Source organism: Lissotriton vulgaris, chromosome 3_1 (genome assembly GCF_964263255.1).
Source record: "Lissotriton vulgaris chromosome 3_1, aLisVul1.2, whole genome shotgun sequence".
Lineage (NCBI taxonomy): Eukaryota > Metazoa > Chordata > Amphibia > Caudata > Salamandridae > Lissotriton > Lissotriton vulgaris.
In genome coordinates this window covers 319,394,771-319,410,714 of record NC_141689.1, presented here as the reverse complement: position 1 = coordinate 319,410,714, position 15,944 = coordinate 319,394,771, and the positions used below count along the sequence as shown (strand labels likewise).

Sequence of the window (15,944 nt, the reverse complement as noted above, 5' to 3'; positions counted from 1 at the left end):
TCTGAACATAGTGATAGACAGAATACTACTCACAGAATTCCTTTTTTAGGGAGGGGCCAGACAGAACAACCCAAAAGAGGCTGAGGGAAGCAGCCACAACGCTGGCCAAACCCACCGGAAGAAAACCACACACGCAGACAGCACTACCAGTGGTAACAACATCACCTGTTAACACCATAGCTACCATGGCCATTGCTAATACTGAGCCACCACTTACCGATATGCTTCCTATTTTCAACCTTACCAAGCACTGCCTATCCCCTCATGAACTCTCAATTCTCAACAAAGGGCTCTCTTTAGTCCCCACCATCCGGCCCAACTTTCTTGAACTACAGACTGAACTCCTGAGATTTTTCAGAAAGATCAGACTACAAAGTTTCTTTCTGCTCAATCAACTCATCTCCACCCACTGCCAATACACCGTTCTGGCCACCCTCCACCTTCTCCCCCTCGGGGAGTATGATCACCAGCGAAGTTTTAACCTTCGAAAAACTTGTACTCAAAGACCTGACCAAATTGGAAAATAGCAGAACATTCATCCCCTATAACATCTCGCTGGCGGAGAAACAAGCACTTGCTGATCTCAAGGGAAATAGTTCCATAATCAATAAGGCAGCTGACAAGGGGGGTGGAAAGGTCATGCAGGAGGAAGACAAATACCAAAGTGAGATCATACGCCAACTTATCAACACAGCCCACTACTGCAGGCTGCCCACTAACCCCACAAAGGAGATACAAGATCTTATAACCAAGGTTACCACTGAGGGCTTGAACGTAGGATATCTCAACAAAAAGGAATTCCAATTCCTCAATACAAAATACCCCAGGACCCCAGTAATATATACATTACCGAAGGTTCATAAAAACACAGAGAACCCCCCTGAAAGACCTATTGTCTTGGGATGTGGCTCCGTCCTGGAGCCTCTAGGACAATATGTGGACCACTTCATAAAAGATTTTCGTGCCCAACACTAAATGTTACATACGAGACAGCATGGCCATGATTAACGTGATTGAGGAGTACCCGTTTGACCCCGCATCCAAGACATTGTGCACCTTGGATGTGAAGCCACTCTACACTAATATCCCCTAGGTGGACTCATTATTGGTCATAGAGCAAACCCTAGACACACGTCCATGTTGCCACGCGGTCCCAACTTTGTTTATCCTGCAATTGTTGGAGATATGCTTAACTAAGAATTTCTTCCTGTTCAATGACCAATACTATGGGCAAGTCAGAGGTACATCTATGGGAGTTATTTTTGCTCCAAATTTGGCTATTCTGTATATGGATAATCTTGAGTGCCAACGCATCCTGTCCTCTATAAATCCCTTCCCCAGTGGCATTGCCCTGTTGAAGAGATATGTAAATGTAAATGTAAATGTAGGTGTACTTATATAGCGCAACCTGTCACCCAAAGGGCATCCTGGCGCTTGCTTAGGGAACCCGTCCTGGTATTCCCCTGTGAGAGGCCCCGGCAGGGTGTCCACAGGGTGAAAGCCAGGCATCCCGCCGCGAGGGGCCGTTGTGGAGATTAAGCAAGCTATTGCCCAGAGTCGCAGAGTGTGAACCCGTGAGTCGAGAAGGCACCGGAGCGAGAATTAACGAGTCCGTGGAATTTTTGAGCCCAAGACCCGCCGAGGCGGGGAATTGAACCCTGGTCCCGGGCCAAACTCAAGCTCCAGGTCTGCCGCCTCTAACCCCTGAGCCACACTTCTCTATATAGACGACATCTTTCTCATCTGGCAGGAATCCAGGACCTACTACTACAATTCCTTTATTGGTTAAATAACAATTGTAGTGGATTACATTTCACTCTTTCCACCGATAAGCAAAAAATCCCATTTTTTGACCCCAATATTCAACATAGTGAAGGGAAACTAGTCACAAGCCTATATAGGAAGCCCACAGAATGCAACACGCTACTTAACTACCAAAGCCATCACCCAAGGGCGCTACGGGATTCCCTTCCCTACTCACAGTTTCTCCGCATCCGGAGAAACTGTTTTCATAAAAATGACTACTTCAAGAAGCCAGTACTCTGAGCACCAAACTTCAAGTGAGAGGATACCCTAGGAAGGTAATCCGCAGCTCCTTAAAAAGAGCATGGTACTGTCCCAGGGAAATCTTACTGGAACCCAAAGAGAAAAAAGCTCAAAATCGACTTGTATGTGTGACAACTTTCTCACCTGCCTCCAATGCTATCAAAAAAAGCATCACAAGCCACTGGCCTACACTCAATGCTGGTACATTAAACCTTGAGCGACCTCTATTTGCTTTCAAAAAGTCCAAGAACATAAAAGATCACCTAATGAGGGCCGCCTTGCCCATTGAGAACACAAAAGGAACCATAAATTAATTGTGGGGGCTCTCACAATTAACAGGGCATGTGAAATGTGGCTCTTGCAGCGTGTGTGATTGTACGATTGAGGGCAAAGACTTTATTTTTGAACAAACCACCTTCCACAGACAGCACTTCACCAACAGCAATAGCATGAATGTTATATACGCAATCTTTTGTCCCTGCCAGCTAATATATATAGGTCAAACTACCCAAAAGGCTCGCATGAGAATTGGCCAAAACAAGAGCAGGATCCATTGCAGAACACCCAACGCGCCACTGGTGGACCACTTCACTGAGAAAGACCACAATGAATTTGATCTAAAATGGACAATCATTGACGCAATCAAAACTCCACCAAGAGGAGGTGATCTAAGTACTATTTTGAACAAAGAGGAACTCAAATGGATATTGAGAACAAAAAGTATCCATACGGGCCTCAACCGCCTTGATGACTGGACCTCCCTGCTATGAACTCTCACACTGACTGTACTCAATCCTCCAAACCCCTGATTCTAACTTGTCTCTAACTGAACTGCTTATTCGTAAATGTATAACTTTGATTCTGCTCATTCTACCCCCCTTGTTGTGTCTGAATATGCGCCTGAGCTCCATTGAAAATCGGCATGTACTTCATCAACCTGATCGCATCTTCGATGTGTTCTCCCTCCCCACTCCAAGATGCCCGCCACAATTAGCTAGTCTCTTTCAAATGTATTTTTTTATATACAAGTTCTTTTAAATAACTGTTTGTATAATTATTATTGCAAAATGTGTCTAATTGCGTATGCCACATATCCAACACGATCGAAATTTCTCTTGTTTTACCCCCACGGATACTTTTCCCTCACTCATTTGCACTTTCTAAGATGGCTGCCGCTATCATACACTACCTCGTTAATATTATCATCAGCCCCGCATGATCACCTGACACCTGTCACATGACCTCCCTCTACTCATAATGGAGGCACTTTTCCCTCACGCCAAACAGTCGCCACGAGCATTGGCTCGACTGCAGGTTCGGACTCCCATCGAGGATCTCCACCGTAATTATTATCGGTAAGCATAATGGCAGGCTCACAACCCCACACCCCCAGCTCCGTGCAAGCTCTCCAGAGCCTAATGCCTTGTTTTTTCCCTCTCACAGGCACCTCATTTCCCTATTATTCATATAGCAGCAAGATTGCCTCTGAGGTAAGGTCCCCGCCGTCAAACCTTTTACTTCTCACGCCCATTTATAGAGAGCCTGGTCTCACTCAATTCTTTCGTCCACAGGTTTTATCCTAGCGCGTCACGTGCGCATTCTACTGATCCTGATCCATATAACTCATTTTATTCCCGAGGTAAGCCTCTAACACCGTCATGCCACCTTCATCGTGACACCCTGCACTGACACTCCCTTCACTTAATTCACCACAAGCACGCCGTGCCTTCCGACGCACAAATTGCCCATAATAAATTACGCTACATCGCTCTACTTCACTACTCTCAATCCCTTGTACAAACCCTTATTCGCCACGCCGATCTTTCACAGCCTGAACTTCTGCAGGTTTTTAATCCCAACCCGTGCTCACATATGGAATGCACTGTGCCTTGTGATTTTTAAGCATCAGTTCTTAGTCACTTCTAACTTCGCTGCGCCAAATCGGCACAGCAGGGCATTCTCATTGCATCTTCAGCTGTTTTATACTCTTGTGTGCATGCGCACAACACCTTGCCTCCAGAATTTTCTAGCCACCAACAGTCACTCCGATAGTTAAGATAGAACTCGTTTGGTTAGACATGTTTGAAATATATGTTGCTTTCGAGAATGTACTATAACACATGTATATATCCCCTTTTTCCTCCCATTACCCAACCCGTTTTCTCCATCTTGTCTTGTGTAAATTGTATTGTGTTTTTTCCTTCAAATGTCTCGGCTTGAATCTTGGTAGTAATATGACTAAGGCATGAATCACAATGTCCTGAAGATTATCCCGTTATGCTATAATGGGGATCGAAACGCCGTCAACACTTTACACTATATGTTTAGACTGCATTATATGAAAAGTCACAATAGTGTATTGTTTGAATCATTAATCTGCGAAATGTTGACTGTATGCAGATTGCCTTTTCTTGCCTGATACCTTCTTGTATGTCACACCTGTCTTTATGTGATAGTAGGACAAAGGCCGTGTCCCACTTGATATTGTACAGATAACTGACTACACTATGATATATGCTATTAAATCCTCCACACCACTGGAGTCAAGCTAGCCGGGCTGATGAGAGGTGTTACCTCGAAACCGGTCCGGTCCTCGGATGCTTGATTCCGTTCTGGGAAGGACATGGCTTTTGTAGTTCGGACTGGACTGTTCCCATGGGGCACAGGGTCAGAGCTGATTTGCATATCGCCATTGGCCAACCCAGGGTGGTGTGGAGTGCAAAAAAACGATGGATTTGGGCCCAGATCTTTGGACTGGGGTGAATGTGTGACATTGATCCACATTCGGTCCATCACCTGTTTTGTTTGCAATTGCCGCCATAAGTGCGCTGGGGATGCCCAGACGTGGGTCCCAGGCACTCCACACCACTGGAGTCAAGCTAGCCGGGCTGATGAGAGGTGTTACCTCGAAACCGGTCCGGTCCTCGGATGCTTGATTCCGTTCTGGGAAGGACATGGCTTTTGTAGTTCGGACTGGACTGTTCCCATGGGGCACAGGGTCAGAGCTGATTTGCATATCGCCATTGGCCAACCCAGGGTGGTGTGGAGTGCAAAAAAACGATGGATTTGGGCCCAGATCTTTGGACTGGGGTGAATGTGTGACATTGATCCACATTCGGTCCATCACCTGTTTTGTTTGCAATTGCCGCCATAAGTGCGCTGGGGATGCCCAGACGTGGGTCCCAGGCACTCCACACCACTGGAGTCAAGTTAGCCGGGCTGATGAGAGGTGTTACCTCGAAACCGGTCCGGTCCTCGGATGCTTGATTCCGTTCTGGGAAGGACATGGCTTTTGTAGTTCGGACTGGACTGTTCCCATGGGGCACAGGGTCAGAGCTGATTTGCATATCGCCATTGGCCAACCCAGGGTGGTGTGGAGTGCAAAAAAACGATGGATTTGGGCCCAGATCTTTGGACTGGGGTGAATGTGTGACATTGATCCACATTCGGTCCATCACCTGTTTTGTTTGCAATTGCCGCCATAAGTGCGCTGGGGATGCCCAGACGTGGGTCCCAGGCACTCCACACCACTGGAGTCAAGCTAGCCGGGCTGATGAGAGGTGTTACCTCGAAACCGGTCCGGTCCTCGGATGCTTGATTCCGTTCTGGGAAGGACATGGCTTTTGTAGTTCGGACTGGACTGTTCCCATGGGGCACAGGGTCAGAGCTGATTTGCATATCGCCATTGGCCAACCCAGGGTGGTGTGGAGTGCAAAAAAACGATGGATTTGGGCCCAGATCTTTGGACTGGGGTGAATGTGTGACATTGATCCACATTCGGTCCATCACCTGTTTTGTTTGCAATTGCCGCCATAAGTGCGCTGGGGATGCCCAGACGTGGGTCCCAGGCACTCCACACCACTGGAGTCAAGCTAGCCGGGCTGATGAGAGGTGTTACCTCGAAACCGGTCCGGTCCTCGGATGCTTGATTCCGTTCTGGGAAGGACATGGCTTTTGTAGTTCGGACTGGACTGTTCCCATGGGGCACAGGGTCAGAGCTGATTTGCATATCGCCATTGGCCAACCCAGGGTGGTGTGGAGTGCAAAAAAACGATGGATTTGGGCCCAGATCTTTGGACTGGGGTGAATGTGTGACATTGATCCACATTCGGTCCATCACCTGTTTTGTTTGCAATTGCCGCCATAAGTGCGCTGGGGATGCCCAGACGTGGGTCCCAGGCACTCCACACCACTGGAGTCAAGCTAGCCGGGCTGATGAGAGGTGTTACCTCGAAACCGGTCCGGTCCTCGGATGCTTGATTCTGTTCTGGGAAGGACATGGCTTTTGTAGTTCGGACTGGACTGTTCCCATGGGGCACAGGGTCAGAGCTGATTTGCATATCGCCATTGGCCAACCCAGGGTGGTGTGGAGTGCAAAAAAACGATGGATTTGGGCCCAGATCTTTGGACTGGGGTGAATGTGTGACATTGATCCACATTCGGTCCATCACCTGTTTTGTTTGCAATTAAATCCTGTCCGGCTGGACAGACAATAAAGATTCCAATTTTGATCTATATTTATCTCTTGCAACTATCCCTGACTGCTTGGGGACCATTGTTCTTTGAAATAGTAAATTTTTTAACATGCACACTAAAGGGGTCATTACGAGTGACCCGTTTAATTCTGATATGTGCAGTAACTACTATTACCGCAAATATTAGAATAATATTTTTTTGTAGGTAACCCCGCACTCCCACAATTTCCCCAGGCAAATTTCAGCAAGTCAAGCAGGTTGAAATGTATTGGGGAAAATGTCCGGTAATTACCGGAACATTTAGAGTTTGTTGCTGCAAGCACCAAAATCATCATACTCTTCCCCAAAAAGTTGTAATAGTTCATTCCACCTAATAAATTCTACCCCATCCACCCCGTAGTGTTGGATTTTATCAGGTTAGATTAGTATAGCAAAAAACACGAGAGGTACTACAAGTCTGGAAAAGAAAGCTACTGGAACCTATTTGTGTCCCATATAGGTGTTCAGACCACGCCGTTGATCTTAAACAAATGACACTATTATGTCAGAGAAATAAGAAACAGAGAAGATACAAAGTCTAGAAGACTGGAAAAAGTACCCATCAGCCCACTCAAATGTGGAGTCTCGTCATCTGGGTTGTTGGAAAAAAAGGGGTGTCCTCTAGGCTCCTCCTCAGGGAGAGTCTGAGGTTGCCTGATAATGGACCCTGTGATCAAACATACAACCAACAGAAGACAGTGTGTGAGCAGAAGGGGCAAAAGTTGCAGTGCTCAGAAAGAAAGGAAGAAAAAGGAAAATAATCCTAGTGATTAAAAATACCTACTTTGATGACATAAGTTAACTTTATTGGGTCTGACCATCAAAGTGGTATCATTAAAAGCAGTATGCTGATAGCATGCAAGGAATTGCTATCTATCAAGTGTGTTAATTGGTCGACATGTTTCAACCTACACGGCTTTCTTCAGGACCTGTGATATGCTACTGCAACACTTACTTATAGTGATATAGAACGTGATTGGTAACCATTCTCCAATACAGTCAAAGGAAAATGATGTATCTTCTCCCTAATTATGGGGAGAACACACCTCACCTCACCTGGCAACAGCTCAGGTTGGAAGGAGGCCACGCACTCTCCGTCGTTGCCTCGGGTAGATAACTGAGCCGAGGGGGAGGTCTCTGTGTTTTCTAGATTAGTATAACGCCAAACACCAGAGAGAATGCGCTCAGTGTGCATGTTATAGATTTTGGGAAACTGAGAAATTTCAATGTTTCCACTCTTTCTAAAACATTCCCTCTGCCCATACAGGCCACTTCGCACTCTTAGATCCGCCAAGGCAAATCTTCTGGAGATAGCCAAAACAAGAAAAGCTACATGGGGAGACAGATCCTTCTCAATTGCCACGGCCAAACTATAGAATGCCCTTCCTAATCAATTTAAGAGCATTCCCACACTAATTATTTTCAGGAAACAACTAAAAACCTGGTTATTTAATCAATAGTTCAAGCTAACCACTTATAAATCTAGCTCCATTACGATCTTCTGTCTAGCGCCAAGACACCCCCGGGTAATCGTGCGCTTAATACGTTTTATAAATAAATAAATGTATTTCTGAGAGCTCTGTTTTCAGACGAAATTTAACATTTTCTGTGACAGTTTATACCCCTTCCTACATACTTACCAGATGTTTGCAAAGACCCAATAGATTGTTGCATTGTTTGTCTTTTTTCTTTTTTTATGTATATCGTATTTTACTGACCCTTTCTTTGGAGCAGGGGCTCTTAGTCTTGAAATCCGGTAGAATTTCACATTTGTATAATGTAAACATGCATCATATTGAAGCACGCAGACATAGTTATGTGCACAATTTATGTCTTTGTGCGTTGACTGTGATATGAGCAGTGCACTTTACAGTTTCTCCCTGCCCAAGTCTGACAACGACTGAGAACTGTAAAATTATATATGATTCAGTGATACCAATAGAAGTGAAAAACGAAAAGAAGTATCGTAGTCTCTACTAATAGAATACCAAGAAGGACGAACAGTCAGCCGTATTTCTTTTTTAGGATAATAACATTAACAGCAGCTTATAAAAAAAGACTGCCACGTTTTCCACAAATCTGTAAATTAAAGATGTCAGAAAACGTGGTAAAACACCTCCCCATAGACCTATTGCAGTAGAGGTGCTGCAAACTTTGGATAGCACCTAGAAATCATGGAAAAGAACACTGGGCACTATATGGCACCAGCTTATATTATGATCTGACCAATGAGACCTTGCTTGACGTAATCCGCGGACTTGGTTTTATTTTGGAAGGTCCAGACCGGGTTTGGCCGAACTGGCAGCCACTACTGGGGCTTTGAAGGGCATGGCGTGGACCCTGACATCGTAACCATGGCAAAAGGAATCGGCAATGGATTTCCAATGGCAGCTGTTATTACAACAAGAGGTAATCAACAATGTCTTAAACTAGTCAAAGCAGCAACAGAGCGTGTACAAAATATCTACACTGCATAGTGCATGTATAATAGTCATTTAGTTCAATTTACAAAATGAGAGTTGATGCTAGTCATTATGCTTATGAAATGCTGTCCAAATTTTAACTAACAATGTTCTCCCACAGTCTTTGACAGCAACATCATGGATGTAGCATCTTGGTTTTGCAACAAGCCACCAAAGTTGATGTGTCATTAATAGGAAAGCCTAATGCCGAACTTTGGTACATGCGTACAGGGTACACAGACAAAATATCGATTTTTAAATATCGATATACAAAAATATCGAAGTTTAAATATCGATGGGACAAAATATCGAAGGTAAGTAATATCGACAGTCTTAATATCGATATTGGTATGATATCAGTAATATCGAAGTTGTAAATATCGATGTCAATAATATCAAAATTAATAACTTCGATGTTACTAATATCAATTTTTAAATACATTTAGTGTATATTATATTGTATTTATTATGTTTTATTATTTATTTTTAATGTAATTTAATTAAATATTGTCTTTTACTACTGTAGCGGGTTGTGGGTTTATAGGGGAATAGGGTGGGAAGTAATTTAATTATGTTAAATTAATTTTTAATTAGTAGGAATTATTAATTAATTAATTGAGAAATAATTTTTAATTATTTTTAATTAATTGATTAATTGATAAATATGTTCTGTAGCGGGTTATGGGTTTACAGGGGAATAGGGTGGGAAGTAATTTAATAATAATTAATTAATTGATATATGTTTGTACATATTTTAATTAATAATTAATTGGTAATTAATTTCTATTAATTAGTTAAATAATTAATATACTTTTGTACATATTTATAATTATTAATTAGTTGGTAATTAATTAATATTAATTATTTAATTACATTAATTATAGTAATTTTTTATATATAATTTATTGTTATTAATTAATTAATTGGGAAAAATAATATTAATTATTAAATTAAATTAATTACAGCAAATGTGCTAATATATTTACTTTATTGCTATTGTTAATTAATAATTCATTGGTAATTAAATAATATTAATTAATTTTGGGTAAAGGAGTATTTTTAGAGTTCAGGGTCAGTTTTCAGTTTTTGGGTAAAGGGGTATTTTTAGGGTTCTGGGTCAGTTTTCAGTTTTTGGGTAAAGTGGTATTTTTAGGGTTCAGGGTCAGTTTTCAGTTCATGGGTAAAGGGGTATTTTTAGGGTTCAGGGTCAGTTTTCAGTTTTTGGGTAAAGGGGTATTTTTAGGGTTCAGGGTCAGTTTTCAGTTCATGGGTAAAGGGGTATTTTTAGGGTTCAGGGTCAGTTTTCAGTTTTTGGGTAAAGGGGTATTTTTAGGGTTCTGGGTCAGTTTTCAGTTTTTGGGTAAAGGGGTATTTTTAGGGTTCAGGGTCAGTTTTCAGTTTTTGGGTAAAGGGGTATTTTTAGGGATAAGGGTCAGTTTTCAGTTTTTGGGTAAAGGGGTATTTTTAGGTTTCAGGGTCAGTTTTGGGTTTTTGGGGTACAGGGATATTTTTAGGGTTCAGGGTCAGTTTTGGGTTTTTGGGGTACAGGCGTACAGGGTAAAAACAAAAAAATATTACATTAAATCAAATAAATTACATGATAAAAATTAAAATTACATTACATTATTGTGTTTTATTTATTTTAAATGTATATGTATTAGTTTTAATTTTGTTTTAATATTTTTATTTAATATTTGTAAAATTATATGTATTTTAAAATTATTTTTACATTATTATTAATACATTTAAAAAAACAATATTTTTGATTCCGATATTTTTGTACTACGATATTATTTTTTCGATATTTTTGTACTTACCTTAATGAAGATAGGATTCCGATATTTTTGCTGTCGATATTTTTGCTCCGATATTTTTGCATTTCGATATTCTGTCTGTCGATATTATGTCAGACATTCGTGTACAGAATTTAGAAATTGCGATTTCTAAATTGCAGTTCTTACCGATTTGCAATTCGGAAATCACAATTCCTAGTGTACTAAGAAATGTATTTTAAAATAGCGATTCCTAGTGGGGTGGCAATTAAATCCACCATGAGGTAGTTCACAATTTGGGACCCACTAGAAATCACACCAATCGCAGGGATGGTGGCCAGGTGGGGTCAGACCTCCATGCTGTAATCGTTTTTAAAGAAAGCAACTTTTTTTTCTTTGAAATATAGCCCAGGATGCGATTTAAAAGAAAAATGAACATTTAAGGTTCAATTTTTTTAAGAGTAGGTAGTGGTCCGTGGAACCTCAGCCTGCTCGTTAAAAAGATGTTTCTGTAATTTGGTTGCAAAACATTACTACATACCACTATGAATCCGTATTTGGAAGGGAGGCCTTAAGCACGACCCTTCCAAAATCCGAATCGCAAACCCAAATCACAATTTGGCTTATGTACATTTAAAAATTCTTTTTCGCGGTTGCAAACTTCCTATTCTGCAAATTGGGCCCTTTATAACCTTCAAAAAAGTATTGCCTTAAGGTTGTATATCGTAAACCTAAGTGAACTAAAGTCTGTATTACACAGCTTGTATTGTCTGTGTGTGTATATGCATTGGAGTGAGACACATCAAACATGCATATTAATGAGAAGCCTCATATAAACACACACTTCTAGTATTCTCTTTTTCCTTCAGTGATTTTGTAACATTGTTCAGAAAATTCAGCTAACTGGCACTTGTGGGCTTCTGCCCTCATTAAGGAGAGAAGTGATCCTGTATTTTGAAAGTGTGTGCTACAGCTGTGAAACGCGTGCCCTAAGCACTGTTGATTTCATAGTTGACAGCTTTGCTTATTTGTTAGGATCATGATTTGCTAGTCTGATATTGGGACCCGGGATGTCGGATAGTGGTGGATCATCACAGGCTTTCATAGTATAAAGCTGAGAATCATAAATGTTAATAAGTTCTAGTGAGATGGAAAAAGAGTCTAGTTTTGTAGCACTTATGTTTACTTAATTCTTCCAGACTGTGCAATGTGGTGTTGTGATGAAGTGTATTAGAAGTTGTCAGCAAGGATTTTTGGTAGAAATGAGCCTATTCATCCTTCATTTTTCATAGTGTTTAAGCGCTAGTAAATAATCAATTTTGAGCAGTTGCAATAGTTGATTCACCAGAGGAGTTCTGTTTTAAAAACATTTTCTGTCACTTTTTAATTCTGTCGTACACCAAAGAGCACTTGGGATGATAAAAACGATGGGTAGTCTTTGTACTAGCATCGCTGAAGTAAACCAAAGACGTTTAAAACTGCTGTTAGCTGAATTAGATCAAACTTTAGCTACCAAGGAAATGTTGTGCTCTCCAAAGCAATAGTACAGTCACTACTAGTAGATTGTTAGTTGATAAGAGGGAGAGGGAGATAGAGCAATCCGCGTCCATTACTCAACAACCAGCTCCCACCGTGTACAGCTAAATTGGATACTTGTTCTTTTATTTTTGTTTAATCATTTTTATTACATTTTCAGAAAAAGAGAACATATGACAATCAAATGAACACATTATGAATAAAGTACAACAATTAATTAAAGAGAAAAACAAAAGTAAGAAAGTCAAAAGAGGAGAAGAGAGAAAAAAAAGAAGAATAAAGAGAATTAGAGATTGAGAAAGAGTAAAGAATTAAAATGCAGGGTTATGTGAAGAAAGATAGGAAGTAAAGGGTAGCCAAAGTAGATCGGATTGAATTTTCTGAGAGAGGGAAAGAGAAGAAACAGTAGCAATTCCGTGTTCATCGCAAACAAAGTTCAACCAAGTTAATGATAATTTAGAGTTATCTTTCCAACAGGACAAAATCACTTTAAAAGCTATAGCTATAAATAAATCAAACAGAGTAATATGATTAGAAATATCAAAATCAGGTGAGGAGGAACCAAGAAAAACATTTTGCATTGTTAATGGAATATTACACTGAAATATTATCATACATTTGGACCAAATAGATTGCCAGAACTTTAAAACATTCGAACAATTATAAAATTGATGAAGAAAAGTCCCAGTAGATTCAAGGCAAGACCAACAAAGGGGAGAGGAAGTAGGGGAAAATGTGGATATATGAACAGGGGTAACAACAGCTCTACTATAAATGAAGTAAAGGGATTGCGTTATACGTTTTTAAAGAGCTTGAGCCATAATTTATCCCAAGAAGGGATAGGAAGTGTCATATATAAGTCAGTTTCCTAGAGTAATTCGACAGGGTATTTAGGTCGTTCAGTAACATGAGATAACAACAACTTATAAATAGAAGCAGCCTTAGCCTATGCTCTTTAGAAACCTTATATAATGGTGTGAGTGAAGTGAGTGATGCAGAGGCTAAAGAGAAATTATTGGAAGATAAATAAGACTGCAAAGCTGTTGATATTAAAAGGTAGTCAGTAATAAATGAATCAGGTAAATTATATTGTGACTGTAATTCGTGGAAGGGAATAACAGAATTATGTTGGATTAATTGATGAATAAAAAGAATTCCCTTCTCCTTCCAGTGTTTGTAATAAAATGATTTACGTTTGCATTTGACCAATTTGTTATACCAAATTGTGGAAGACAAAAAACATTGATATGAATCTAAACCATGAGAAAAAATATTATATAATATTTGTCAGGAATATTTTAAGATAGGATTATCTGATATGAAGGAGCAATTGGACATATGTATTATATCAGGAAAAAAAAAGTATTTTAATAGGGAACTGTTAGACCTGGCATCTTTGCCATGGTTTCCCCCTATCTTTTTGCCTCTACCTCCTGTATTTTTCATGCTGTACTGGATTTCGTTTTTGCTGGTTTAGATGCTTTGGGCACTTTGCCACTGCTGTTTAGTGTCAAAGTGCTCCCTGTGTAAATTGGTATTGTGATTGGTTGTGATTGGTTATCCATGATTGCAATATTTGTGTCACCAAGAAGTTCCTAGTAAAGTGCACTAAGTGTGCCAGGGCTGGTGATAACAAATGCTACTAGTGGGCATGCAGCACTGATTGTGCCACCCACATGAGTAGCCCTAAAATGGTGTCTCAGGCCTGCCACCGCAGTGCCTTTGTGCAGTGTGTGAACTGCCATGTCCTCTTGGTCAGTGTCCCCACTTGTCATGTGCTTATCTAGGTTCCTGATCGATACTGTGACCTTATGCCCCTATTCGGCTATAGAGCCCTTTATTCCCTATATTGGCATAACCGTTCAAGTGCGATTTTCTGAAAAGTCATCTCTGGCCTCACACGAGCAGAGCCACAGAGCCACATTCCAGCATGACTCTCTGCTACTTCCTTTGCGACCAATTAGTGCAATGACAGAGCAGCAGTCACTATCTGATATTCCTAGATAACACTCCGAGTTCTTCAACAAGATAAAAACTTAGCAAACCTGGAAATCCCCGCTTGCTATGTTTTGATTAGTAATGGAACTCTAATGAGCAACTGATAACTGCCACTTCCTAGTGACATCTTTAATTGACGTCTTATGTCCAGCAAACTTGCGTCAAACCCGGCACCTGTCAGGTATAAATATTACCAACGTTGCCTTAAGCAATGAGCGTTGCCTGTTGCTGATGCCAGCTGCCTGCATGACCAGTGTTGGTAAAAACTAGCACTCTGTCGCTGCAGCCTGCTATCCTGTGGTGGTGAAGCTACTGATTACCATTATCGCCGCTACAGTGCGAACTGTGGTTCAGTACGCTTGAGGAGCCGTGCAGCCGTCCTCTGCGAAGACATCCAGCCCAGCTGCCCGCGGACGCTGTCACCCCTCCTTCCTCCCGACGCGCTGAGAGAAGCCGCTGCATTTCTCGTGCAGAGAAATCCAGTCCCGGCGCTTCCAGTTTACCCTCGCAGGTGACTGGGATATCGAGAGAGAGACCCCTGAAGGAGATACCAATCCTCCATCATTCTATTCAGAGGTATGGTGTTGACTAAACCCTTAGAAGAGAATTCTTGAAACAAACCTTGGCAAAACCAACTTAACTTAAGCTACTTACTTACTCCCCCTTCTCACGTGTTAGGCTTAGGTCAGGCACACCGGGGTAGGCTTAGTTAGAAGCACCAGTTGAGTATGTTAGCCTAATGTATATATGACTGTATATATGTTTTATTACTTTTAAACCATTGTATGGCTAAGAAACCATATCAATGCTTTTACAGTTCTATTTCGCAATTCTTATCTTACTGTACGTACTTTTTATAATAACAGTTATTGCAATTGTGGCAATACATTTCTCTTGTACGAGAAGAAAGACTGTTCAATAAATGTTAACCTTTATTGATAAACGCCCGTCTCTCTATTCTCTACATATTGTGAAAGTAAACTGCACCAGACTGACTGAGTGAAATCTATGTCTATTGTTTCACACGACCCTAGAGATCGACTCTTGATCTGAGGAGCAAAGTTGTCATGTTGCACGGTTGTTGGAAAACTGAATCCCTTCTTGTCTGTGCCAGGGAAGCTGATCACTTCCTATGCAGAGAAGAAAGTTTCCAGTGACCTCTGAGCTAGTTGGTAACACAACCCAATTAAGTTTAGCATAGTCAGTGGAGGCCTGGAATATAGCAAGATTACAAGTCGATACTACTGTTTATGTTATTCCAATGCGCAGGGCCTAGTGGGAAACTAGGAACTACACTACATGGCGCCCAACCGTTTGGTAAGGCGATAAACTAACGTAAGACTTGTAGAGTAACTCAGTCGTGCATATTTCACACCCCTTTCACCCGTAAAATACTCCAATAGACGTCTGGAGTGGGTGAAAGGTTAAAATCCGCCCGACCTTAGTAGGAAGAGATTCCTATGTAAAGCTCTGGTTTATTCAACGTTGAAGGATACAGTGTTCCAAAATATTGTGCATCTAATCTTTGTCTCCTTGGAGACCTACTCTGCAAACCTGCATTTTTTGAAATGTCAGTAGAAAACGGAACCTCTGGGGCCGCAGTAGATGCGACTCAG

General features: G+C 41.3%; 1 protein-coding gene across 1 annotated transcript in view; it reads left to right on the top strand.

Annotated features, from left to right (window-relative positions):
• AGXT2 (alanine--glyoxylate aminotransferase 2) overlaps window positions 1-15,944 on the top strand; it is a 389,079-nt gene that overhangs the window by 217,079 nt on the left and 156,056 nt on the right. Inside the window, exon 10 of the mRNA XM_086960517.1 lies at window positions 8,837-8,969. Within this exon, the coding sequence (XP_086816643.1) occupies window positions 8,837-8,969 (133 nt within the window). The remainder of the gene's footprint in view (window positions 1-8,836; window positions 8,970-15,944) is intronic.